The sequence below is a fragment of the Ascaphus truei genome, chromosome 7, assembly GCF_040206685.1.
Source record: "Ascaphus truei isolate aAscTru1 chromosome 7, aAscTru1.hap1, whole genome shotgun sequence".
In the NCBI taxonomy this organism is placed as follows: domain Eukaryota; kingdom Metazoa; phylum Chordata; class Amphibia; order Anura; family Ascaphidae; genus Ascaphus; species Ascaphus truei.
In genome coordinates, this window is record NC_134489.1 from 48,356,519 (window position 1) to 48,384,452 (window position 27,934).

A 27,934-nucleotide genomic window follows, 5' to 3' on the forward strand; every position below is an offset into this window, starting at 1 on the left:
CATCACAGAATCTCAACAATTGGTTATTGATTTAATGTATCAAAGTCTCCCAAATGTAATATGCTACAAAGCTAACATCGATTGCACCACTTTTGTACCCAAAGACTTTGATGCTCAAACCCCAGAGAACAGGCACTAAAGGTTTAATTTATAGCCTGGTTAAAGCATCCTTCGTGTAACAAATAATGCTTAGCAATAGGTACCTTTTCAAATGCCCATTTGTCATGGGTGTACTCAGCATGCTTGTTGATGAAGCCATCCAACTTCTCCGGGATTATAACGCTGGACAGAGAAATAAAGTTTTCCCTTAGAAGCAGAACAGCTAATAAAGAGAAGCATCCATTGGGCAAGCCCTGGAGACCCCTGTCAGGAGCTCAGGTGCAAGGCATAATTTCCACAGATTGAGAAAGAATTATTAATGCATCTGCTCCTCCTTCTTTCTGTCCCTTACTATGCCACCCTAATTCTATTATCACTCCTCTCCTCCCCTTTCTCATTCTCTCCACTACAACCCTCTTTTTATCCTTTGCCCTATTTTATTTCTCTTGCTTTCTCAGCCTCTCTCTCTAGTCTTCCTTTTACTCTTTCCTCTTAATTCTTTCGACCCTGGTCCATTCCTTCTGCACAGCTTCTCTTTATCTCTTCGCTCCTTCTTCCCTTGTTTTTCCTCCTCTCTCCCTTCCCTCCCTGATGTCTGGCTTCTATATTCATGGTATAACGCAACGGTTCCCAACCACAACCCAGACAATCCAGATGTGTCTTGCAAATGTTTAAAACAAGGCAAAATGTTGATGGGTACACAAAACAAATTGTGCACGAAAAGGTTGGGAATTGCCCGTACAAACTCAGACGCTGGCTGTCTATTGGTGGTCAACTTCAATACTCATTCACGCAGAAAGAGACGCTTCTTACTTGAGAGTCTCCACTGGTTTAGGATCGAAGTTTCCCTCTGCATCCACGGATGCCTTTTTCTCTGTCTTGGACGAGTAACTGGCGTCCACATAGTCAGGAGGAAGGGCGCCCGCGATGGCACTCAGACATGGCATGGCGATTTTATACAGCTCAGCATCAAATTTCTGCAAGGAGCAGAAAGTCAATCACACATTGTATGCAGTTCCTTGAGAATTAAACGATAACAGCATACTGACAGTGCTGGCAGTGCTGTACACAGACTTTAGAGGGGGAAATGGTGGTTAGTCATTAAACTGCGATAGTGCCATGATTAATGAATCGCTCCCAAGTCCCTTCCCTAAACAGCTCTTAATCTAAAGTTTGGTACCTGAGGAGCAGGTGAGATAAAGTTACTTGTCCAAGGTTACAAGGAGGGCTGACACTGTGATTTGAACCATGTTCATCCACTTCAAAGGCAGTGGCCTTACCACTCAGCTACTTCTTCAGCACAATAAAATGTCAATCTCAATACCCAGGTCATTACCTTATGAGCGAGAGATTCAAAGATCCCCCAGAATAGCTTCCTCGTTAAGTGAAGTTCCTCCTCTGATGTCACGCCGTAATTGGCCCACCCTGTTGGGAGGCAGTAATACTTCCAGCAGCGCTCATAATGATTGGTGAGAAGCTGAAAGACAAAGTCAATTACATATGTGAGTTCTAGAACGGTGAATGAGGGGTGGGAAGAACTGTACTGGAATAATAGGGGAAGCACGAGGGGCAGGGAGAGTAGTGTGTCAGTGCTGCAGCATGGCAGGACTAAGGGGAATGATTCCTTCATTCCTTGACAAAGGCTATCTAGGCGGCCGAAACGTTGGAATATTTTGGCTTCAATAAATATTTGAATTGGCATAATCTGTGGAGCCTCTACTCTTCTTTTGTTCTGAATTCTGTGCATGGAACACAGCGGGCCTTCCCTTACTCAGAAGAGAGAACCGGCATAAGTATCCTCTATATATTTTTTCATTGCTGGTGCGTAACATGCATCTTTGTTGTTTGAGGATTAAAGGGAAGCAATATAGCAGTGTGTCCATGCTAGAAAAGCAGAGGTTACCGTTTGGGAGGACTGGAGAGCAATGAGGAAGCTGTGTGCCTAGTGAGTCTGTACTGTAACAGCAACAAGTGCTGCAGAGCAAGACTCAGGTGCAGTGTGCGCAGGTAAAAGGGGCAGGAGTGGGATAGCAGAGGAGATAGAGCTGTATTGTATGTGGTCTCACCTTCAGCGGCATTTTGGCAAATTCATTAAGAATAGGCACGTCAAAGACCAGCCTCCGCAGGAGATGTTGAAGCATTGAAGGACGGAGATATCTGGAAACAGGCAGACAAAATGAGACCCTCTCAACTGATTCCAGTATCTTCTTCGGGCTTGGTGCACCACAGGAGTTCAATTATCATGTAATTATATTTGTAAGGTGGTAACCATAAAGATACACAAAGCCCTTCTGCAGGCGCGCAGTTGGGAGGGATCTTATATAACTGCGCAATCACAACAAAATTTAGATACAAATCTCTGCGTCCCAAAGGGGGAGGCCTGGCCCCTTGGTTTGCTAATTAACCAATTACCCGAGTCTATCTCAGTCTCTACCACATCTCACAGCGTTTAAGAGATTAATGACATTGACATGAAAACAAGACAATTAGTAAGTATATTTACTACGGTGCAACATTGTTAACATTGTCAACAATCATTAGTGAATAGTAATTTAGAACTGATAATGATATTGCAGCTTAGTGAATAGCTCCCTGAGTGTACAATTTGTTTAATCTCTGCACTTATACAGATATTTCGTCTTTAAGCTTTAGCTTGCTGTTCTAAGCAGCCAGAATAGTCCAGTCTGTGTTAAACAAGTGCAAAGATAGCAGCCCACTTGGGGAAGCTGTTTAGTCGTCTAGAACCATTGAAAACAATGATATAAAGGTAGAGGGAGAGAGAAGCTTAATTGAGAGGGGCACGTGGGAATAACCAATTTAGATTGACACATCTCTTCTCAGCCACTCCTTCAACTTCCAAATACAAAGCAGTGGTCCACCCCCCCTATAAAATCAGACACTGATCAGAGTCCCCTTGCCTCTCTTGTAGTACCTGCATAGTCCCATCAGACATTCCTCGATGACATCGCGCTGCGCTTTGGTGAGGGAGCGCCCACGGGAGAGGCGGTAAATTGTGTGCAGCATGGAGTCTATCATTATGGCGCGGTGCTCAGTGCCAGCGAATAGGGGAGCACATTTTGTGATGAGAGGGAGCACGGCCAAGCACAGGTATCGATTCAATGAAAGGGCCATCTCTGTGGTGCTGAATGCAGCCTGAAAGAGGAGGGGGGGAAGAGAGGAGAAAGAGAGAGGAGAAAGAGAGAGGAGAAAGAGAGAGGAGAAAAAGAGAGGAGAAAGAGAGAGGAGAAAGAGAGAGGAGAAAGAGAGAGAAGAAAGAGAGAGGAGAAAGAGAGAGAGAGAGATAAAGTTGTGTAAAATACAAACCCATGAGGGATGGATACATTCCAAAGCTAACAGGGAAAATAGGGGAGAAACGGCTGTCATAGCTGCAAAATCTATCGCAAGAGCAGAAATGTCACATAATTCACAAGGACACCTGGCTCTGCCACACATCACCCACATTCTGTTTTGTGGCCCTTTCTTTTCATTCATTTTATTAGTCTATTATTTTGGTAACACATGTATACAACAGCATGCAAATTAAGTATCCTTGAATTTAAGGGAGGAACATTAACACAGGAGAAGGAGAGAGAAGAGGCAGTTGAGAGAGATAAGGAAGTTGAGTTAGAAGAGCCAGGCGTGGTGAGACAGAGAGAAGGAGAGAAAGAAGGCTGCAGAGAGAGACATAGAAAAAAAAGAAGGAAGTGCGAGAGATGGAGAAAGAAAGGAAACAATTAAAGGGGAGATAAAAAGAGAGAGACAGGGGGAGAGAATTAAACAGAGAAAGGAGTGAGAAAAGGAGGATTCTGAGAGAGAGAGAGAGAAGCGAGTCAGAGGGAGAAAAAAAAACTAGAAAGTGATTACGAAATAGTGGGTGATAGAAACAGCAAGGGAGAAACAGAAAAAATAAAGAGGGGATGAAAGAGAAATAACACTGTGCCCCACCTCTGTCCCAAGCTGGGACAGATACTTACAGTATCCAGAGAGGCTGCAGCCCTCATGTCCGGCAGGAAGCCGATCTCTAGCATCTGCAGCAAGAAGTCCTGATTATCAATGCCATAGACACGGTCCAGGAACAGAACCGTTGGAGCTTTATGATCTGGCAGGAAGCTGGCAGACATCTTTGGCTCAATGGTGTTTCCGTCTGGTGTGAGGAAGGAGAGGTCAGGAGGAGAGACTTGCATGGGATGCTACCGTATTACCAAGACTTACAGTCCTGCCCATATCCAGCCCCTGTATCTCACCCTTGCCAAAGGCCGGGATCTGCAGGGCGAGGCTGATGACTCCCACCAAATCCTCAATAGGCACCAGAGAGCGAAGGATGGCACGGATCCTGAGAGCCTCGCCCTTACTGGCCAGGATCAGCTGCAAAGATAGAGAGAGAGCAAAAGGCAGAAGATTTGAGAACATTAAGACATAAAGGTGAACGAGAAAGATATAGGGAGATACTGGGAGAAAGCGATAGAGAGCAGGGAGTGAGAAAGATGGTATACTATAATACAGGGTGTCCACACTAAAAATGAACAATGTATTTACTTATAGGAGATCGTATAAAAGAGAATATAATGAAAAGACAGAGAATTTAAAGAAAAAAGAGAAAGGGAGATAAACAGACAGAAAGGGAGAGAGCAAAAGTGTGTGGTGGGAAAGAAAGAAAGAAGTGATAGTGACAGATAGAGATAGGGGGAAAGGGGAAGATGGCATAGACACACAGGGTAGATATGCATGGTGGAACAGGGCAGATGTGAATGACCACAGGAGGGCTTAGCTCCCTTACATGCATTTCAGGAGCACAGCGTCCCAACAGGTCAATCAGAGCAGCATAGAAAGACATGATGGCGTTACCAAGGTGCACACGATTCTCCTCATGGGCTTCCTCCCCTCCATACCTGAGGAGAGAAAGAAATAGCAGTGAGAGGGAGGAAGAGTGAGAGAAGGGGTAAAAGAGGCCAAGATAGAGCGGAAAGGGCAGTTTGGCCATGGCCAAATCCCACCAGCGCTCCACCTCCACGCATGTCGCCGCAGACACTACTCACCGCAGGGCCAAGATAGAGAGGGAGATAGATGAAGATAGAGGAAGATGATGGAATGAAGAGAGGGTTTCAGGGAAGTGAGAATAGGTGGGACAGGAAGAAAAGATAAATGTAGAGGCAGAGGCATGAGAGGCAATAGCAGATCATGGGAGCTAGGGGGTGAGAGAGAGGGAGAGGGAGGGAGACAGAAAATTGGAGTTCTTGAAAAAGAGAGTAATTAATTAAGGTACAAATAGTCCTTGGGATTTTTTTGTGCGGTAGTGTTGAGTTGGCACTATGACACCTTAATTATGTACCCAAAGAGAGAAAGAGAGTGAGATCATGATAGAGAAAAGGGAGAAATCAAATCCCGTATCTCACACTCAATTCTCCTCCTCACTTTTAAAGCTTTACACTCTTCTGCCTCTCCTTACATCTCAGCCCTAATTTCTCGCTATGCACCATCCCGACTCTTGCGTTCTTCTCAAGGATGTCTTCTTTCTACCCACTTTGTATCTAAAGCTCTCTCCCGCCTTAAACCTTTCTCACTTTCTGCCCCGCACCTCTGGAATGCCCTTACCTTCAATACCCGACTAGCCCCCTCTCTATCCACCTTTAAGACCCACCTTAAGACACATCTGCTTAAAGAAGCATATGAATAGCACTGGATAATCCTGGACACATGATACATAAAGCTTGGCCCCCTGCAGACGCACTTACTAGAATTCCCTCCTGCTGTCACTGTACGTTCTCCCTACATACCAATTAGATTGTAAGCTCCTCGGAGCAGGGACTCCTCTTCCTTAATGTTACTTTTATGTCTGAAGCACTTATTCCCATGACCTGTTATTTATATTATTTGTTATTTATTTGATATGTATTACTACTTTGAAGCGCTATGTACATTTATGGCGCTATATAAATAAAGACATATAGAGGTATATGGAGGGAGTGAAAGATATGTTTAAAAAAAAAAAAAGAAATAAAGAAAAAGAAAGTGAGGAAGGAGAAAAAGAAAAGGATTAAGAGAACATGGAAGAGACCAGGAAAAATGTGGGCAGTGTTTTGCACTCACATTTCCCTGCGTCGGTCCTTCTTGACAGTGGGTCCATCCCTGGCGGGATCCTCTGAGATTTTGATGGCCTCCTCGATGGCAGCGAGCAGCCCGTTCCCTCCCTCCCCTCGCAGCGCTGGACCAAAGCACTCTGGGCGCCGAATTAGCAGACGCACAACCACGTTAGCATTCTCTTCCACGCTCTCACCTGAGGAAGAACCAGGGACAGCATATGCACAGGATGATATAAACAGTGCAGCAGTAAATAACTGAATGGAGTGATTTCAACATTTCAGGGGTGATAAAATGAACAGCGTCATGTAGACCGTGCTGGGAAGATAAGATGAACGGGGTGATATAAACAGTGCAGGGGGGATTAACAGTACAGGGATTCCTCACTGCCCTTCTCACTCACCGTTCACAAAGACAGCAAAACGTAGGAAGTCCAAGTACCTCTGCCCTCCAACTGGGTTCCACCCAATGTCAGGATAACCCTTGACCAACAACATGGGGCAGCTTTGCAGACCGCAGCCAGCCAGGTAAGATACAACCTGAGGCATAAATGAGGAGATGGATTAATTCTGGAGAGTTCAAATATGAGGGTGGACAACGGTAGGTGTAGGTGTGTTTTTTGCCAGCAGCCAGGCTCTTTATGTAGCGCTGCTGTTTTCCCAGGCTCTTCGCAACAGTCTTCTAGGGTTTAATTTGTAGAAAGGGGGGACAAACATGTGTACACACACAAGGGGCACTAAGCCCTCAACCTTCAGCGGTTTATTTTTCCATTAGTGACACTAAACATTTTAAACACCGTCACTTTAAGAAACAAAAGAAATCATAAAAACCAACATCTACTCCTGTCAGGAGTCTAATTCACATACATATCCCTATCTGCAATGTTGGCTGGGTAAGCCAGTTGAGTGTCATCTGCATAGCAGTGATAACACCGGCCATGCCGTCTGATTATGTCACCTAGTGGCAGCATGTACACTGCAAACAATATAGGAGATAGGATAGAACCCTGTGGCACTCCACACGACAGGAGCATTGGTGCAGAGGAATATACGCCTGAAGATAATCTCTGAAACCAGACAGTGAGAAAAGATCTAAACCAGCTGAAAACTGTGTCACCGTGTCCACACAATTCCTTCAGGTGCTCCATTAAGATACCATTGTCCATGGTATCAAATAGTACAGAGAGGTCAACTAGTACTAAGATAGAACAGTCACCACTGTCACCAGATCATTTAGCACACAAACCAGATCTGTTTCAGTACTAAGCTGTCTTCTGAATCCTGATTGGAATGGGTTATAAGTATCATGGGTTGATGGATGGGTTTCCAGCTGGGTTGCAACCAGTTTACCAATAACCTTCCCTAAGAAAGAAAGGTTTGATACAGGCCGGTATACCAATGCAATCCGGGTCTAATTAAGGCTTTTTTAGAAGAGGTCTGATGACTGCTTCCTTCGGCAGTTTTGGAAAGATCTCGATCTGCAAAGAGCACAGGACTATTTTGGCAAACACTGGGGCGATTACATCAACACAGCTTAAGAGAAGACAAAGAACCTGCATTTTCATGCCCGGAACCCTGACACTCATTAGATAGCACAGTCGGGACTCAAGCTTGGATGGAGATTACTTTATCAGAGAAGAGCAAAACCACCACAACAGGACTGTGAACAAGGCTTCATCAGACTGCAGACATGCTAGTTTGCAGGGCCTCTTCATGGTGCAGCATTGTCCGCTGCTATGATCTCACGTGACAGGAACTCGGAATTCTTACTGGTAATTGTGGACTGGTATTTCGTGATGTGGTCAATCAGTTGCAGCTTGTCCTCAAACATATGAGACCTCTGCCAGCACTGTTCAAGACTGCATCCCTTCTTCTTCAATTCCCTAATAGAACTGTCAAAGGGTATGATAGTGGGAGGTGAGAGGTCGTATGCAAATGGGAGCAATAGAATCCATTGTGTCCCCCAAATCTCTATTGTAGTAAAGCAAAAGCTCTGGTATCCATACAGGCATTCAATATGTCAGAGAAAGCCAGGTTTTTCATCAGGCCCCTGGGGGGGTCGAATACCTCAACGGTCGGTGGGGCTGTGATTGAGAACAAAATTGAGTGGTGGTCTGACTAGACAACTGGGCCTATTGTTAGGTCAGTCATTTCTAGACTCCTCTGGAAAACAAGATCAAGTGTGTGTCCATTTCCTTGGTAGCAGAGCAAAAAAGTTGTGTGAATTCCAGAGCATTCATTGTGTGAGAGGAGGTCTTGACAACATTGAGAGTTTATCATCGAACCATTGAAACACCCAAGAAAAGCCATCTGGGGTACTCCAGGACTAGGCCAGGAATGAGGCCTGCAATTTCCTGCAGAAATAACTTTCGATTTCCGCGAGGGCGGTAGATCAGACGTATTCCAAAGCACTCCAAGCAGCAATACACTCAAATGATAGAGTTAGCCCCACTGGGACAGCCCTAAGTTTCAAAGTTGCTTTAAAATACTGTAGATTGTCACACCACCTCCCCTACGCTCCTGCACTAATCAGTGAATCAATGAATCATTTGTTGGGACAGCAGCTTCTAAAATGGGGGCTTCGTTATCATCTAGCCATGTCTCTGTGATACATGTTAGGACTGATGATTCAATAAGATCAGCTATAACAGCTGTCTAATTATTATTGTTGTTCCTAATAGATCTAGCATTACATAGGACAGGGGAACATGACTAACCCCTGAAGAAGTGTAATCTGACATGAAACGCGTAGGTGACGTCATACGCAGCGACGGCACGTCCATGACGACGGACTCTTGCACTGCTGCCCTCAGATATCACGAGGAAGCCATCAGGAGATTTTGGAGTAGTAAGGTCTGTTTTAACATCTTGGCAGTCTTGGACTTCTTCTCCCTTATTTACCAACTAGGGAATACTCCTGGTGTGAGATTTGGGTGTCAATACCAGATCCCTAGTGTGTGTCACAGGGTTCTTTTTTGATCTATGTGGTCTATATTTCAATATAATATTATGTGACCTTAATTTTTTTATACAATTTTTGTGTTTTATGTGTTATATTTTATAAAGATTTATGTACTAATTTTCTCCTATTTTTGTGTTTTATGTGCTGAGTATGCCCCGCTGATCATGGGAGATTAGAAGCTGCAGGGGAGACTTGGAAGTCGAGGGAGAGCTTTTGGAGGGACAGCGCGCACAAATCCCTTTTCCATTACATAGGACAGGGGAGCGCAATCTTTTTTTCCCTGCGCCCCCCTGCCGGTTGTTCCCCTCTCTTTGCCCCCCCACCTCTTACCTTGGCTCCAGCGTTTGTGTCATGATTTCACGTTGACGTCACATGACCTTGCGGCGTCATTTGACGCTTCATTGCCATGGCGACACATCTCCAGGAGCAAGGTAAGTGCAGTTAACAGAGGCCTTCGCGGCTTCCCCGGCACTTAATTTAAGTGCCTTCGGGAAGCGCACAGGGCCTCTATAAACCCCGTGCCCCCAGCAGACAATCGCGCGCCCCCCCCAGTTTGTGCACTGTTGACATAGGACAGTTCTAATAGGACACATTGGAGGCCTGAGCTAGTGTTCTGGCAATTCAGTGTAGAATCTCTGGGAATGGGGATCAAGCAGGAAGGACCACTTTGATCTGTCTCTTCTCTGGCAGTGTAGGTCAGCAGGAGGGTAAGTGAGTTAGGAAGTTATGGGAGAGAGTTTGATTTTTGTATGCTTGCCACCGCAGCAGCCTGTGAGTTTAAGAAACATAAATGCAAAGGGATTGAAGGACGTAATCAAAAGATGGTTCGATATGAACTGCAGCACGAAGAGGGCGGAGTGACAGAAGACTAAAGCTGTAGGAATACAGTAGGTCAGCAACAAAACAGTTAATGTGGTGGAGGTCAGACTGAGGGTTGGTTAATGGTAGAGGAGAATTGGGTTGACTAAATTACTAAATCAAGTTGTGGAGGGAGGGTTCAAAGTATCCGTATTGTTTCCCCTATAGGTCCTGAAAAAAATGGCCGTGGGGCGCCACATTGCCATGACAACGGGAAGCCATGACGTCACTTAGCGTCCTGATACCATGGCAATGCGGCATCATTTGACACCACACAGTCATTTTTTTCATGACCTGTGGGGGAAACAGTAGAATTTTCAGGGGAGAAGATGGAGATCGCCGCACCCCGCCACCTCACAGCGCTGGACCCTGCCGCCGCATTGCTGCCGGAGCCCGCGGGCCACACAGTGAGTCCGAGTGGGCCGCATGTGGCCCGCGGGCCATATGTTGTGCAGGCCTCCTGTAGTATCTTGTTATATGATACTACTCTACATCAGAGCAGGTTTGAGTGAGGTGTGAAAAGTCTTTCAAGTGATGGTGTGAAAAACTTTTCAAGTGGAGATTCCTCAAGCTTCCATGTGTAAATGCACCATGGTTGGTATAACAAGAGTACTTTCTTGTGATTTATAGAATTTTGCTGATGTGCTGTGTGTTGTAACTTGTAAAAATGCAGTGAAGGACGGTTATTTGCTAGATAAAGAGTAAAGCTGGATGGTGTCTCTGGGCATGTGGAGTATAGATCCTGCCATGATTCTAGTTTTCACAGTACCTTGATTTTGTGGATTTCACTGGAGAGGGTTTGCAGCCATGGTGGGTTCTTCTTTGCAGGTGGACGGAGAAGCCGAATCCAATGTGAATCTCAGTGCAGAGACCCAATCTATCAAATCCCGTATCACACACACAATTCTCCTTCTCACTTTTAAGGCTATACACTATTCTGCCGCTCCTTACATCTCCTCCCCAATTTCTCGCTATACATCATCCCGACTCCTGCGTTCAGCTCAAGGATGTCTTCTCTCTGCGCCTTTTGTATCTAAAGCCCTCTCCCTCCTTAAACCTTTCACTCACTGCCCCACACCTCTGGAATGCCCTTCCCCTCAATATCCGACAAGCACCCTCTCTATCCCCTTTTTAGACCAATCTTAAAACCCACTTCGTTAACGATGCATATGGGTAGCTCCATGGCTGATACTATACATCGACCTTGGCCCCATGCAGACACACTTACCATAACACATTTATACTGTCTCTTTATGTTCTTCCTACTTACCAATTAGATTGTAAGCTCTTCTGGGCAGGGACTCCTTTTCCTAATTTTACTTTTATGTCTGAAGCGCTTATTCCTATTATGTGTTATTTGTATTATTTGTTATTTATATTATTATGTCACGTGTATTACTGCTGTGAAGCGCTAGGTACATTAATGGTGGTATATAAATAAAGATATGCATACATACATTTTGGATACAGGCAGGCGTCAAGTGGTTGTTGGTGAAAGTAAATCCTTGGGTAGTTGAGGTGCTTTGTAATTCAATGGGATGTAAATTAAGTTGTTTAATAGAGAAGATCAGGACCAATTAAAAGGTCAGGCAGCACTCTATGATGGCTGCTCTGCAGTTTTGGGAAGTACATGCAGTGCCTTGTCCTCTGCAGTCTTCGGTACTACTACTATTGCAAGCTGCTCTGTTCCATGCAGTGCAAAGTTGTTCTGGGTTTCCTCACTCACCTTCTCTAGGTCCTGTTCCTGCAGCGCCAGAGCCAGCTCATTGTTATCGATCACTGAAGCAGCAGCCACATCCAATGGTGTGGAGCCCCTCATCCCTACAGTAAGAGACCAGAGAGTGGAGATTTTCTTCCTCTAGCCCAGTGGTTTTCAACTTTTTGTTGTTGTTAAGGAAACCTATAATTATATTGTAAAATTCTGCAGAACCCCAACACTCTCTAATAGCGCGTCTGAAATCAGATGCATTGTAAGGAACCTCAACTCTCTCTAATAGCACGTCTGAGATCAGATGCATTGTAAGAAACCCCAACCCTCTCTAATAGCGTGTTTGAGATCAGATGCATTGTAAATTCTTCTGTATTTGGTACAATTTTCAAATTACCTCAAAATTGCATGAAATACTTTATGGATGCCCATGAAACCCAGGGGTTCCTAGGAACCTTAAAGGACAACAAGGTTCAGAGAACCAGAGTATATCTCCAGCTGTGTGCACACCAATGAGCTGTACACATACTGTGCTAGTGAGTAATGTGATTAAAATATAACATTTCATGGGAGTCTATATAAAATATGGGAATGTAAAAGGCAAATACAACTACAAAATGAGGAGGGATGGCGCAGGATGGAGGAAATGTGAGTGTAGAATAACAGTATGGTATTCAATATCCCCTATAGTATATACTGCAGAATCAGTCCTACAATTATCGTGTGTCATTATCACCGAATCACTAATGGTGGTCTATCTTTCCAATGATCATCTTAAATGAAAGTAGAAATAGCAGCAGTGTAACTGCTTTCAAACAAACTATACATGGATGATCTTGCTGAGCATAAATGTTCACTCTGAATAGGAAACCAGACCTGGTAGGAGTGTAGTGGCTTATATGACTCAGGGGTATATTTTAATCGCTTATTACTCACTAACAGGTTATTTGTACCGCAACTTGGTATGCACACAGGTAGAGATATATTCTGGTTCTCTGAACCGTGTTATCCTTTATATATAGTTATATGTCTCACCTGTGTAGCACCCTATCCAGGCTTAATTTTCTCTGTAATTCTCAGTAGTCAATGTTTTTGTGTTGGTTCCTAGGAACCTTGATTGAAAAACACTTATCTAGGCTGCACCACTGTGTATTAGATGTTATGTTGGTCACTGGATGTCTATTATGAACCCTCCCAGGCAGGGACTTACCCAGACCAATGCCGCTGTTCTCCAGCAGGTAGCTGAGATGGTCGAACATAGCTCTCTGATTCTGACGGCTAATTCTGCAGAAATAGCACAGGAACCGGCAGCAGTTGGTCACCATCTTCGGAAAGCGAATCTCCTGAGAAAGAGGGAGAGGAGAAAGGGAGGTCAGTAAGAGGATGAAAGAGGTCATGCACTTCCTTAAGAAGATAGCTGTGCTGGATATTGAAAATCAAGGGAATGCTTAACTTTTCTTATAAATTGTGGAAGATCAGAAGAAAGTGACTGTGCAACTGTGTGCTGCAGAATGGGGACCAAAGTTTAGTGCTGCAATTGAACTGTGACCTGAATATATAAACCAGGACTTATAAAGTTAAAGGGAACATGAGCTCTGCAATCTCAATCCGTCTGTGTACATAAGGACTATAGATGAATGTGACATCACCTGTAATTTGGGAAAGTAAAGCACCCTACAGCCATTCCTTCACTCTGGAGAGGTAGCTAGGGTGTGTCATTCAATACTATACAGACTAATTAGAATCAGTGCATGTCTCACCCCCTTTCTAGAGGGATAACTGCTCTGACAACTGCTCCCATTTACCTTGGATTCTCCTCCTCCTAGTACATTGACCATCACCTCCATTACAGTCTCGTGCATGCCCAGAGCTCGCATTAGGTTAGGGTGCTGATAAAAGACCTTGTTGTTCATTATGTTTCTAGAAGGGGAAAAGGGAGTAAGGAGATCAGCTGGGTGTTGAGAGAATGATAGGATGTACAGAGAGAGAAGGAGGGACGATGAAGAGATGAAAGAGAGAAAGGGGGGGGGGGGGGAAGAGAGAGAAAGATCATATAAGAAGAAGCCATAGACAGACAGCAGAGAAAGAGGTGTTGTGGACAGACCCAATGCTCTGTATCATTAGGTTCTCCTCCTCGGGTCCCATCTGTACAATGAGCAGTGAGCGTATCTGTCCCAGACTCTCCAAAAGGTTCATGGTGTCCTCCACAGACACAGCATTGATGGTGTACGCCTTGGGCAGCGCCCGGATCAGCTCCCCCAGCCCATCGTATTGACGGTGCAGCAAGCTGAACATCACCCGTACCAGCTCAGGGTTCTGAACGAATGACTCCTGGGCCCAGTGAACCATAGTGTGAGAGATCAACTCCTGCAGGGTGCCTGTTGTGTCACACATAATACAACAGGAGTCAGTGACAGTGACACTTTGACCATGTGTATGTACTCCTTTGAAAATCAACATACTACAGTAAAACTTTGTACAGTAGGTTGTGAAATTTTTTAATGAACCAACAAGAGAGTTATTCATACATACAGTACAACAATGTTTTCACAGAAAATCTATGAGGTTTGCAAAGCGCTGTATGCATTAAAAAGATGCCTGCGAGGTTTGGAATGCACTGTACACATACAGAACAGACATGTACTGTACATTACAAGAACATTATTATGTGAAGTTTGGAATGCACTGTACATGTGCATAAGAGACCTGTGAGATTTGAAGAACGCTGTACACTATAATTTCATCTATAAAAACTATCTTGCTAGTTCAATAAAAGTTGTTATAAAACAGACAGAAAGAATAATCCTAACACAACCGAGTTTAAAATACAAGCAACATTTATGAAGAAGAGGTTTTCAAAAAGGATACAGTGCTAATTTTAAAAAAAAGTGTACAAAAAAGCACCTTGAGCACCGCAGCAAGATCTTTTGAAAGACAAAGCTAGACAAACAGAAAACCATTAAATGTATTGGCACGCAGCAAAAACATCAGTAACTGGAACAACTAAAAATCATATATGTTACATAGTTTCATCAATTGTAAAACACCAGGCATTATCTATCTGGCTACATGCATTTGTTGCCTCAAATATGTGGGCAAGACTGAGGAAATTCAGAGCAGAATCCTAGAACACATTCCGTAGGTTCGATACAAAACAATCTCAACACCCCAATCTCTAGACATGTAAGAGAACCACACAGGGTAACACTAGAGATATAACTTTTCAAGCGATTGACCACATAACCCCAGATATACTAAGAGGTAACAGGGACAGAAATGTATTAAAAAGAGAGGCCAGGTGAATTTATAGTCTGAACACACTATCACCAAATTAAGTTAATGAAGGCTTTTTTTCACACTCCATTCATTTAATAAATATCACAAACAGACTAGGGTCTATTTGAAAATTATTTTGGGATCCAATTGGATGAGACTGTATATTAATCTGAGTTGTAAGAATAAGCCGCTTAGTCTGAGAAACGCGTGTCGGGTAATGCCTCCAACATGATGTGTCTCGACTGACTTCACGTTTCCATGAGGTCTGCTGAAACTGGATCAGTCACTGCGTTCATTTCAATAACTTTTTACTCTGCACTAAGTACCATGGCGCCTATTCAAAGTGAATCTATTGTACTCTCTACCTCACCCCTTTCTCCCCCTACCCCGAATATCCAAAACTATCTTCACCACTACCTATTGAAGGGTTATTAAGTAACAAATGTTCTAATGGAGACACGGTGTTCTCTGATAAGGCAAGGGTAGAATTGCTACACAGAACACAGACTCATTTCTAAAGGACCTGAGATATTTTATATCTAGCTTTTATTAATAATAATTAAATTAGTACTAGTTTAAGACTAGCATCTCAGACCTTTTTTTTTTAAAATCACATTAAAAATATAGCTGCACAATAAATGTAGTTTTTTATATAAAGTACAACCACTTTTAGATGAACATACATTAATTAAAAGTTACGTTTTAAACATTGGCTTTTGGAGTAAGTACTAATAACCTCTCCTATGTTCATACTACGCAAATGCTCCTGTGGTGTGCACGACGGTAAAGGATTATTCTTTCTGTCTTTGTTTTATAACTACTGCTGCAACAAAATATAATCCAGTAGTAGCATCCATATAAGAATTGTCCTCTGAGGTATTAAGTAGAACGCATTCAACTCCTATATCTGTATGTATGTATCTTTATTTATATAGCGCCATTAATGTACATAGTGCTTCACAGCAGTAATATACGTGACTATCATATAAATAATATAAATAACACATAAAGGGGAGAAGTGCTTCAGATATAAAAGTAATATTTAGGAAAAGGAGACTCTGCTCTGAAGAGCTTACAATCTAATTGGTTATCTATAGTTTTGTGCTAGTTCATTAAGGTATCACTAACCTATGACAAAACTACACATCTCCTAGAACAATAGGGCTCATAGAATGTTGCACTATATAATGATGCTTAATAATGTATCTCTATCAACTTTATACACCATGAAACAAACATGCAGCACTGTTGAATGGTACTTAGTATCCACGTCAACACTTCATACATAATGCATAATGATAGACCTCTGAACAAGTTGCATTTTCAGATGAACATGGACATCTCTATAGTTAGACATGAGCTAATTTGTTTCCTCGAGATGTTTGGCAGGGAGGGATTTAACCACTTTCCTGTTGGGGAGCCAGCAGATTATACTTTTCTTTGTGACAATGGATCAATCTGTTCTAGGTGAGATCTGCATATTATCCAACCTCACTTGCTCCTGCAGGCCAGAGTACTCCAGCAGTGGCTATTCCAGTCACCTTGATCCTCTGTGGTGTGTAAGGCATGAGAAACTCTATCCCCAGCTGTTGGTGACTGTCACTCGCATGGGGGGCTGCACTGAGGAGCCAGAGAGGAGTAGAACCATGTACAGTACAGACGTCAGAGACAGATAAATAGATCTGACTGTTCCAGTTTAAATATGTGTGTCTGTCTTCCTATAAGCGACACTGCCCACCATTGAGTGAAATTCTCTTGCAATGAGTGAGATTGTTTTCGGGTAAGTGGGACTACTTTCCAATGAACTACACTGCCTTCTAATGAACGAGACTCCCAATTAGTGATGCTGCCTTCCAATGAATGAGACTAAATCAAGTGAATAAGACCGTTCTCCATTGATTGTGACCAAGCCCTAGATAAGCCCATTTCATCTATTTCCCTCTTATTTTCATCTCATGGTGCCATCCCCTCTACTTACTGGGTTTGGGCTCCTCCTCTGGCTCAGGTTCTGGCTCCTCCTTTTTGCCCCGCAGGTTCCTCACCTTCTCCAGAAGATTCAGCATGCGTCTGCGCAAAGTGGTGTCTTCTTCCTCTTCCTCCTCCTCCCCCTCCATCTGTACCCCTGGGAGGGGAACAGTGACTTATAGTGAGTTCAGAGCATTACACAGAGAGCTTCAAGGCTTCACTAATGAAACCCAGAGCTTTGTAACGAGAATCCTGGAGCTATACAAAGACCTTTATAATGAGGAGATATTAAACTAGGAGACGCAGAGCCTTATGGTAATGCCTTCTGTCCTTATACAAAGTCTTGAAGTAAACCATAAGAGCCTTATAATGAGGGGAGAATAGAAGCACATATTGAGGTGACCAAAGCCATATGCAGATGAGATCACAGGGTATATAAGCACTCAGTGCTGAGATGATTGGATATGCAGTTCGTCATAATTATAATGCATATAAATGCTGATATTCTCAGTGCCAAAGTGGTAAGAGGTGCAGTGGCTCAGGAATAAGAGATGAGTATGCCATCACTGCTTGGGTTGTAGGGGACGTTGTTGGAGCATGAGGAAGATGTGGATTCTGTCCTCTGTGTTCTTGTGAGAGGGAATCTTACCACAGTGGGCCAGAAGGTCTGCGTGGAAATCTATTAGCTCATCCCGAATCTCCTCAGGCACAGGGATATCCTCCTCGGCCATATTCCTAAAGTTTACCAGCATGTTAATCTGAGGGCAGAGACAAGGAAATGCATTTATTATAGTAACTAGAGAGACACAAAGAAACTTGCAAGATATGAGGCACTAGCCAAATCAATATATTGGTCATCAAATAGATTGTAAGATCTTTTGAGGAAAGATTCCATTGATAATGACTTGGAAAGCATTTGGAGAAAGGGAACAGAAAACAGTGATATAGTTATTGATTCCAGGGGATAAATTGGAAGGGAGAAAAGGCAATGGGAGATTGGTGTCGGGTGGGGTCATTACCTGCTCCTGCGGGGGTGAGCGGAATTCCCTTGTTCTGCGCGCGGTTTCAGCTGCAGACATGGTAAATGCCTGCATCAGCTCCTTGTAGCGAAGCCTCTGATTGGTCTGCAGGCTGTCCACATGGCGCTCCGAGAAAGCAATGATCGCTTCAACGCGGTGCTGTAGCTCTCGATCACAGAAGTACTGCAGCAGGTTACACATCTAGGTGGAGGAGAGGGGTGATTAACTGCTACAGGGTAACATAGTAACACTGGGAATTGTAACATACTGTGGTAGCACTTGGACTGGGACCCATTGATAGTGTTTCTTCCACTGCAAGGCAATACTTAAACGATAACTAAGTTATTTCTAATCTCTCTCTCTCCTGCTACTTGGTGACAAAAGATTTTTGGACAATTTAAAAGATCAGTAACCCAGTTACACAGAGACAGAAGTAATTTATGGACTATTGTCTATAACTTTCCTTGCAGGATGAAATGGTGACGCAGGGAAAGATGACATCTATAGATCACTAAGGAGACTTATAAACCATTGAGTCTGTCCTCCACAGAGTAGCACACAGTAGGGACCTACTGTATGCATCATGGTGTCCTTTTCTTTGGAAATGTAGAGGCAGCTTGACATGAATTCCTACATAATATTTATTGGTGTATGTTGCTCCCTTTTGGATCAATGCACAGACTGCAACAGTAGTGACTAGGGTCAAAACAAAGCACATTTTCCCCTCCAACACCCTTCCCAAGAGCAATGACCTACCTGCAACTTCACCGACTCTGGCAGCTTCATCTGCAGCAAACCTTCCTCCAAATCCTCCTCTTCTTCCTTGGCTTCTTCCTCTCCAGCCTCAATCGCCTTCTCTTCTGTTTCTTCCATCTTCTCCTGCCCTTCCTCCCATTCGCCCCAATCATCATCACCACCTCCCTCAATAGCCTTTTCCTTGACTTTCTCCTCTTCCTGTTCCTCCATCTTCTCTGGCTCTTCCACCTCGCCTCCCTCCTTCTCCCCTTCCTCCTCGGAGAACACATTGGGCTCTATCATCTTCAGGATGTGTTTCACATCATCATCCTCAAAAACGCCCATAACCAGGAGCGTGGAGATGAGCTTCAGAACAGGCACGAACTGGAATTCCACACTGCCCCCTACTGGATCCCGGGTGTGCTGCCCCCCATCCAGCACAGCCTCCGTCAACATGTTTATGGCCTTGATCTTCAGCACGTCCAGTGGGATGAAAGGACTTAGTTGATAGAGCTCGGTACTAGTGCTTACAAAGCAAGTATGTGAGAAATGGAGCACTGGCCTGAGACAGGTGCTCATCCCCACACCTGGTAGCCCGTGCTTCTTGTTATCATTAGGGAATAGCTTAATGCTCTTGGTTTGGTCCGTCATGGGGATGATAAACTCGTTGTTCATCGTAAGCCGTGCTCTCTTGGCCGACTCCAAGTGGATGCTGATAAGCAGGTCATAGAATCCGCTTCGGAGGAGCCCTGACAGGTGGTTGCTCTCGATGGTGTACAGCAGTTGGGATTCATCCACGTGGCTGCACAGGGCGTGGGCCACACGGTTGTTCCCCAGGGCACAGACTGAGCAGTACAGCTTCAGTGTGTGGTAGTGGAACTTGAGCAAGTCCAGACGTTCTGACAGCTCCAGAATGTCAATACACCTGCATATAACATAGTAACACTCAGAATTGTAACACAGTAATTTGGCTATTACCCTCCATCTGCTTGTTGTCACAGTGACCTGTGGACCACTAAATCTGTTCCTCACACTGCAGAGCAACACAATGACACAAAAAGTACTCCTAAGGACCACTGATTCTGGTAGGTGAAAGGAGGAAAGGAGCAATGTTCACTGTCTTATTGGGACCACTAATGGCTGGGAAGCTAAGAAAGATTTGCAGGGTTATTTACCAAAGTAGGAGAAAATGATGAAAACAAACCAACAACCGAAACTAAAAACATTAAACACATTGGGGATATTTATCTCCAGTAAATCTGGTGCTATTTGTTTTTAATTCAGTTCTGCAGATGGAAGACATTCATATGAACTCTTTTTGATGCACAGAAAAGAGATACAAAGTGACTGACATGGGATGCAGGTTTTGGTATATCGCATTGTAATATTGTGCCCTGCAATTCCTCCCTAGCTACTCCTAACACTACCCACATCATAAAATGATGAACCAGATGCTGAATGAATCAAGATCAAAGCAAAGTGCTGTGGTACTTCAATGCAAGGCTTTTGACATCACCAATGTCATGAGCTCATTGAAGCTCCCCCTGTACTCCATGTCCAAGCTGCTGGATATAGCTCAGTTTTCTGTCCATTTCTATCCCAATGTTGTACCTGTTCTCTTCAGGGATGTGTAGGGCCATCATCATAAGGGGTTCTGTACACTCAACCATCCAGCCGTGCCTTTCGCTGACCCTGCCCGTCTCCACATTTAGGAAGTCATTGGGCATCCGGCTCCACACCACAGGAGTCAGAATCTGGACATCCAGCCGAGGGGGACACTGGGGCACTGGGTTTTTGTTCTCGCTGCGGAACATTGCCGCAGAAATGGGCATGATATTCTACAAAGAGGCGGCAAAGGTTAAATAATCAAGGACAGTTCATAAAAGTGTGAGATAGAAGAAAGGAAGTGGAATAGTAGAGTTGGGACAGAAAGGAAAATATAAAATGGCAAGAAGAAATAAAGAGGGGGGAAATATAAATAGAGAGTCACGAGAGAATGTTAGAGAGAAAGATCAAACTAAAAAGGGAATTAAATAATGAGAGGCAGAGTTTTGTGAGGTTATTAAACCTACTGTAATATTTATTGTATTATAGGCTAGTGATATAATATATCTTTAGAGAACAATTGTTTAACCCTGTAACATGTGTGGGATATCCTTGGAAATAAACTCCCCAAAGGCTTTACCTTTAATTTGCCCAGCTCAAACTGGAACATATTCTGGCTTGAGGGCAGAGCAAAGACAGCTGGGAACAACTTTGTGTTGGGCTCCACCTGGGATGTCAAGAAGAGAAACATGCATTTACAGTAGCACCTCTCCACGTAAAATGATCGCCACAATTAACCCCTGTATTGAAGAGCTTACGGAGTTTTATGGGCCACAAGAGATAAAAATACTGCTTGAAAAATAAACGTTTTAACACTTAAATTTTTATTTTTTTTAAATGCTTCCTACATTGGTTTCTATTCTTTTGTTGCAGATTTCAGTTTATTTGTGTTTTTGTTCTGCCAATAAAAGAGAACGCTCATATTTAATTGAAGTAGCACGAGTGAAACCTGTGTTGTGTGATGGTATATTTTGATGTTTCTTAGGGGAACTGAAAAGAAAAACAGAATATATATTTTTATTATATCCCACCAAAAATCTGTTGGAAGTTGACGACATTTGCGGTAGGATTTTAACCCATGTTGTACGCTAGCCCTATGAATCCCACTATTCTCATGTAGAAGAGACAGAGTGGCAGGACACTGCCCATGTACCTGGAAGAACGTGTTGACCTCTTTCCCATTGGCTGTGAAGGTCATGAGACCAGTTGCCAGGTCAATCAGACAGCCAATCACAAGGTCCTCTTTGCGGACGCGTGCTTGCTGGGTGTTGTTACCGAATTCTCCACCCCACACCATGTAACAGTTACTGCGCTTAATGCTGGGAATTAAAAAGCAAACACATCATCAAGGAAGGAATCTCAGGTCAGGTCTTCTTGCTCACAATGACATTCACTCAGCACCCCAAAGAACGTCCACACATATGTCATTCTTCATTCCTTATAACAAAAGAGTAATTCCCAATGTCTAACCCAATGTTTTTGTTTTTATTAAAGACAATGCCCACTCAACTTCTATCCTTCCTTTTCTTATCCCAATATAGTTTCAACTGAACCCACATATCCTTAGTAAAAGAACATATGCACTGTTTCTACATTTCCTGATACTTATTACATACAGTAGTGCTGTATTCAATCATTCAGCTTCCCCATAGGAAATACAAGAGTATCTACTCAACCCCTCCCCTAAAGCTTTCTCCAAAAGGATGCACACTCACCTTCCATTATCCCATTATAATGCCCAGTAAAATCTCCACTCTGCTTTTAAATCCTTACTAAAAGAAAATATGCACTTGATCTAAATTCCTTTAAATGTAGTATAAGAATATCAATTAATTATCAACTTTTCTCATTGTTAATAAGACAGTATCCACTTAACCTCCAGACCCCAACCTCCATCAGTCACTCAACGTTCTTATGTATTTTAAACCTACAGTATTTCATGGATTTATTTACTATTTACAAAGAGCTCAATCTCCCTTTACCTCCTCTGTTTCAGAGTTGACAATTCAAATGGTTGATGATAACTCTATTCACTCCTCCGTACCTTATTCTCATCCTTTTTCTCCATCTTTCCCTTAATCCCCTTTTCTCTCTCGTCTAGCCATCAGACTAAGACATACTTCAGCCTTCATACGGTCCCGACACCTCCTCTCTCTTCACCACTCACCTGTTAAATATGTTTCCTTTATCGTCCCCCATAGTGATGGTAGCCATGCGGACTTTGTTCAGGTCAAAGTTCATGTCGTAAAGATGGTAATCGGGGGTCACCCAACCCACCCACACCCCTGTAGGCTCCTCTCCAGCAAATATCCTCACAGAGTAATAATACTGAAGGGAGAAAAAAGCAGGAGAAGCTCAAACACGACTCGTGGTAACCAAGTCACTATATTAAAGCTAGATACACTTCTTTACCCTTTTACTGATTTACTGTATCACTTCAAATTCAAGGTCAATAAGAAATATGTTGATAAAATTCACTTTTAATGGCTTGAACTGGTATTTTAACCTGCCTCGTCGTTTCCACATATTAATGAATTTGCATATTTTGGACTTACTTAGAGGGTTGACTTTGGAACATACTCTACAATTGTTTATTTGTGTAATTCTGATCATACTGTACGTTTTTCTCCCAGAAAATATGCACGAAAAATGATTGTCTAACTAGGGTTTCCCCATGGTTTAAACCCCTCCCCTGTAGTCTAAACAGCACAGCTAGTTTGCTATAACTATTGTACCACTACAGCAAAGGTATGAATTGTTTTTCTTTACATGCTTGATTTGTAGCAGACGCTCTGGGATACAGTAGCTTATTACGGTATCATTGTATAAGGTTACTATGATCAGCCTGATTCACTTGGGGCTTTACCAGTCACCCAATTGCAAAATCCCACAGTAATAGGATGTTTTTTGATCAATCTGGTGCAGTTTTTTCACAGCCGGTAAGTAAACAGTAGGAAGACTGTGATTATGCACACACTCTTAGGAAGACACAGTTCATACCGTGGTTGTGTTCATGATGATCTCAGGGTCATCTCGGTCATCTGGCACCACATCCTTCCCCAGACGGGGTATTGCTGGTATTATAGGGGGCGAGGATATGAACGCCGGCTTCTTGGCTTTGAACAGAAACCTGGGAGACACAAAGGGGGACATTGGGTCTAAAATAGGGGAGGTGAGAAAGAGTCCTGCTGTGTCTGTCCCAAAACTGTGACCTACTGTACAAGATCTGAGAGCTCTGTGTGACCAACTCTCCAAATTGTGAGCTGTTTGGGACCAATTTACTAAAGTCCCCTAGCTTCAAAACTGGGGCAAAATCAGTACCATATTTATTAATGGAAAGGAATCCAACTGAATGGAATGAGAGTTTTTCCCTTAATAAATCTGATGCAATTCTTTTGCTCTGGTTTTGTTCCAGTTCTGCAGATGGAAGACTTTAATAAATAACCCCCCTAGTCCATTATAGTGAATAGAGCTATTCTTTCTGATAATAGAGCACTCTTTCAGAGTGCTGCATATATTTTTTTAATCATCCTACTTTAAATTCACAGTCTAACATGCTAATGTATAACTGTCTTGTTTCCATTTATTTTTGTTAAATGGACTTACTGGGAATGTTGCTTTATATTTTTTTATGAGTGCACTTTATAGTAAGGCGTTCTAATTAAAGATACACTGCAACTTTAACCCTGTGGTGGAAATTGGATAATACTACAATTATTTTACATGCAAACTCAAAGTCCCCCCACTTGTTTTGTATTTACAAGTCTATGACTAAAGAAAAAAGGAACTGTATTGGAAAACATCTCCCCCTTTCTGTTATCAAACTTTTCTAAAAGAAGTTGCATGAAGTTGCAATGAGATTTAGCCCCAATTTGTATCACGTGTAACATTTCTTGAAATCAGTTAAATAACATCTGCTTTAACCCCTCCAGTATGAGCAGTATATTAATAATAATGTGTTTTTCTTATTCAGCGCTGCACATAGAATTTTTGCATGCACAATTACTTCCTGCCAGGTAGAGGTTACAATGTAATTTTGGTGGCCGAGTCACTTGCCCAAGCTCACAAGGATGGATGACACTGGGGTGCGGACCGGGTTCAGCCGCATTAAAAGGCTAAGCTACTCCTTCAGCGCTTGAAGTTACGTTAACAAGATGTTAGGTGGCTGAATGCTGGCACTCCTTTGCTCACCCTCTCTTTCCTTTGCCCTTCTCAGAGGCCACGTCTTTCTCATTGTCCGGCTTCACCTGCTCCTTGGCCAGTTCCTTCCCAATCTCCTTCTCATTGGTGGCCTCTGTCTCCTTGCGGCTGGCAGACTTCTTTAGCACCTCAAACTCTGAGTCCATATCCACGTCCAGGACATCCTCCTCTGGGTTGGTGAGGGTACGGGTGAGAGGAGTGGCACCCGGCGTGCACTTGAAGGTCTCATGGAACTCCACAGGCATGCTGAGCCTGAAGAACATCATGTCGTTGTTGCTGTTCTGTGACCCATATGTCTTGTGTGTCACTTTGAGACATGGAGGGTTGTCGACTGTGCCATCAATCCATCCAACCTAAAGACCAGGAAGCATAAAAAAAAACATAGGAACACAGTAGATAACATTAGAAAACAAAAATGTTCATTAAGTTCAATCTTTGCTTAGTTTGTGCTAGGTGTGATACTAATACTGTATACAGTATATTATTAATCATATTCAACTAGATGTTACTAGAGAAAAGCAAAATAAAATACATGCCATGGCGATGTAAAGATATAGCAGCTTCATTGTTCCTCTGGTAGGATATTAAGCACCAAAACTTCCCTTGAATCCTATAGAATCTCCTATGTCATATTCTACGTTATAAAAGGGCATCTAAACAACTCCATTTTTTTTAACCACAACAGCAAAGGTATGAATCTATTTACATAATCTGTAGCAAACACTCTGGGATAGAGTAGTATATTATGGTCTCGTATCATTTCTTGTTACCTGAGGCAAAGGGAAATAAAGCGACTTGGGACAAGGTCATGATGGAGAGCTGACACTGAGAATCAAACTGGGTTCCTCCAATTTAAAGGAAGAGGAATCACCACTGGGCCACCCTGTGGTCCATCAGCTCAAAGCCTCACCTCAATGTGGCCGTGCTCAGGGGGCACAGTGACAAACTGGGGGAGGCTCTTGCTGAACCAGGTGGTGATGTCTCTCTTCATGTTGATGGCAAAGGGTTCGAATCCCTCCTGCAGACCACAGATGGTGAAATAGCGCAGGCTGCTGACGTCCTGACCAAGGTTCAGCCGGCCCACCTGAGACATCCCCAGACTGCACACAGGAATAAAACCTGAGGGAAGAAGAAGGCAGCACTGATGACATCCTTCCATTACTCAGACAGAAGGGACCCTCTGAATGTCTCTGTTCCTCAAACTGCAGGGTGACACAGTGACAGAGAGAGAGATGTCTCTCTGAGTATGTCTCTACCATAACAGGATGATACAGTGACACAGACATACTCACCGTTTTCAATCTCTATATCCTTGAAGGCCAAGTCTGACCCAGAGTCGCTGATTAGCATCTCCCCGTTCAGTGTAAACATAATGTTCATTTCTGTAAGGTCGATCATACAACCGACCACATCGCCTGGCTGCCAGTTACGGCCAAAAGGCTCACTGCCAATGTGCCACCGCTGGCCCTATGGGGGCAGAGGATACAGGTAACAGGTGCACAAGCACAGATAGGCAGAGGGGCATATTGATACAAACAAATATATATAGATGTTGAGATACAACTCACAGAAACATGCACACACATACAGGTAGATAACAAAATATACAGGCACTCACTCAGATACTGTAGACACACTCACAGATACAAAACACACACGGCCAGGAAGGAAGGGAGTGGTTTGGCCATGTGGAAGGGGAGTGGTTGGGCGGGTAGGAGGAGAAAGGCAATTGGTTTGAGTGGATGGGATGGGGGGAGGGAGTGGTTTGGGAGGGAGGAGAGTGGTATGTGAGTGAAGAAGGGGAGTGGTATGTGAGTGAAGAAGGGGATTGGTTTGGAAGGGAAATTAGTCATTTGGGGTGGAGGGGAGTGGTTTGGGAGGGGGAGGAGATTGGCTGGGGAATGAGTGGTTTGGAGGGAGGAGAGTGGTTTTGGAGGGAGGAGAGTGGTTTTGGAGGGAGGAGAGTGGTTTTGGGGGAGGGAGTGGTTTGGGGGGAAGGGAGTGGTTTGGATGGATGCGAGTGGTTTTGGATGGAGGGAGGTGAGTGGTTAGGGATTGGAGTGGTTTGAGGGGGAGGGAGGGGAGTGGTTTGGGGGGAGGGGAGTGGTTTGGGGGAGAGAGGGGAGTGGTTTGGGGGGGAGGGAGCAGTTTGAGGGGAGGGGAATTGTTGGGGGGGGAAGGGAGTGATTTGCCAGGTGGGAGGGGAGTGGTGTGGTGTGGCTGGATGAGAGGTAAGTGATATGGCCGGATGGGAGGCGAATGATGCGGCCGGATGGGAAGGGAGTGGTGTGGCCGGATGGAAGGGGGTGGGCGTAGTGTGGCCAGATCGGAGGGGGTGAACAGTGGTGTGGCCAGATGGGAGGGGGTGGGGAGTAGTGTGGCCAGAAGGGAGGAGAGAGGTGGGGAGGGGGGATGGGGAGGAGAGAGGTGGGGAAAGGTAGACAAGTAGGGAGGGGGAGAGAGGTGGGGGGGGAGAGAGGTGGGGAGGGGAGAGAGGTGGGGAGAGGAAGAGAGGAAGGAGAGAGGCCGATGGGGAGGAGAGAGGTGGGGATGGGGGCAGGGGAGGAGACAGAGGGAGAGAGGGAGGAAATATATCATCTGGGGATGGGGAGGGAGAGTGGGAGGAGAGATCTGGGGATGGGGAGGGGAAAGGAGAGATCTGGGGGATTGGGGAAGAGAAATATGGGGAGGGGGATAGGGGAGAAGAAAGGTGGGGAGGGGAAGAGGATGGGGAGGAGGGGAAGAGGAGGGGGAGGGGGGGAAGAGGATGGGAATGGGGGGGAAGAGGATGGGAATGGGGGGGAAGAGGATGGGGAGGGGGGGAAGAGGATGGGGAGGGGGGGGGAAGAGGATGGGGAGGGGGGGAAGAGGATGGGGAGGGGGGGAGAAGAGGATGGGGGGGGAAGAGGATGGGGAGGGGGGGGGGAAGAGGATGGGGAGGGGGGGAGAGGATGGGGAGGGGGAGGAAGAGGATGGGGAGGGGGGGGAAGAGGATGGGGAGGGGGGAAAAGGATGGGGAGGGGGGAAAAGGATGGGGGGGAAAGGATGGGGGGGGAAAGGATGGGGAGGGAAGGGGAGAAGAGGATGGGGAGGGGGGAGGAAGAGGATGGGGAGGGGGGGGGAAGAGGATGGGGAGGGGGGGAAGAGGATGGGGAGGGGGGGGAGAGGATGGGGAGGGGGGGAGAGGATGGGGAGGGGGGGAAGAGGATGGGGAGGGGGGGGAAGAGGATGGGGAGGGGGGGGAAGAGGATGGGGAGGGGGGGGAAGAGGATGGGGAGGGGGGGGGAAGAGGATGGGGAGGGGGGGAAGAGGATGGGTAGGGGGGGAAGAGGATGGGGAGGGGGGGAAGAGGATGGGGAGGGGGGGAAGAGAATGGGGAGGGGGGGAAGAGGATTGGGAGGGGGGGAAGAGGATGGGGGGAAGAGGATGG

At 44.6% G+C, this 27,934-nt stretch overlaps 1 protein-coding gene across 11 annotated transcripts in view; it reads right to left on the reverse strand.

Annotated features, from left to right (window-relative positions):
• RYR1 (ryanodine receptor 1) overlaps positions 1–27,934 on the reverse strand; it is a 132,542-nt gene that overhangs the window by 75,550 nt on the left and 29,058 nt on the right. For all 11 annotated transcript variants that reach the window (XM_075608326.1, XM_075608327.1, XM_075608325.1 and 8 more), the window contains 26 exons: positions 25,797–25,971; positions 25,415–25,623; positions 24,496–24,857; positions 23,305–23,434; positions 22,472–22,632; positions 21,458–21,623; positions 20,885–20,971; positions 20,311–20,537; positions 18,721–19,624; positions 17,965–18,165; positions 17,595–17,703; positions 16,959–17,102; positions 13,809–14,082; positions 13,510–13,624; positions 12,915–13,047; positions 11,723–11,817; positions 6,581–6,716; positions 6,187–6,373; positions 4,877–4,988; positions 4,344–4,464; positions 4,074–4,243; positions 3,032–3,252; positions 2,166–2,256; positions 1,436–1,576; positions 913–1,076; positions 204–282 (listed from right to left, as the gene is read on the reverse strand). In XM_075608326.1, the coding sequence (XP_075464441.1) occupies positions 204–282; positions 913–1,076; positions 1,436–1,576; positions 2,166–2,256; positions 3,032–3,252; positions 4,074–4,243; positions 4,344–4,464; positions 4,877–4,988; positions 6,187–6,373; positions 6,581–6,716; positions 11,723–11,817; positions 12,915–13,047; positions 13,510–13,624; positions 13,809–14,082; positions 16,959–17,102; positions 17,595–17,703; positions 17,965–18,165; positions 18,721–19,624; positions 20,311–20,537; positions 20,885–20,971; positions 21,458–21,623; positions 22,472–22,632; positions 23,305–23,434; positions 24,496–24,857; positions 25,415–25,623; positions 25,797–25,971 (4,914 nt within the window). The remainder of the gene's footprint in view (positions 1–203; positions 283–912; positions 1,077–1,435; positions 1,577–2,165; positions 2,257–3,031; positions 3,253–4,073; positions 4,244–4,343; positions 4,465–4,876; positions 4,989–6,186; positions 6,374–6,580; positions 6,717–11,722; positions 11,818–12,914; positions 13,048–13,509; positions 13,625–13,808; positions 14,083–16,958; positions 17,103–17,594; positions 17,704–17,964; positions 18,166–18,720; positions 19,625–20,310; positions 20,538–20,884; positions 20,972–21,457; positions 21,624–22,471; positions 22,633–23,304; positions 23,435–24,495; positions 24,858–25,414; positions 25,624–25,796; positions 25,972–27,934) is intronic.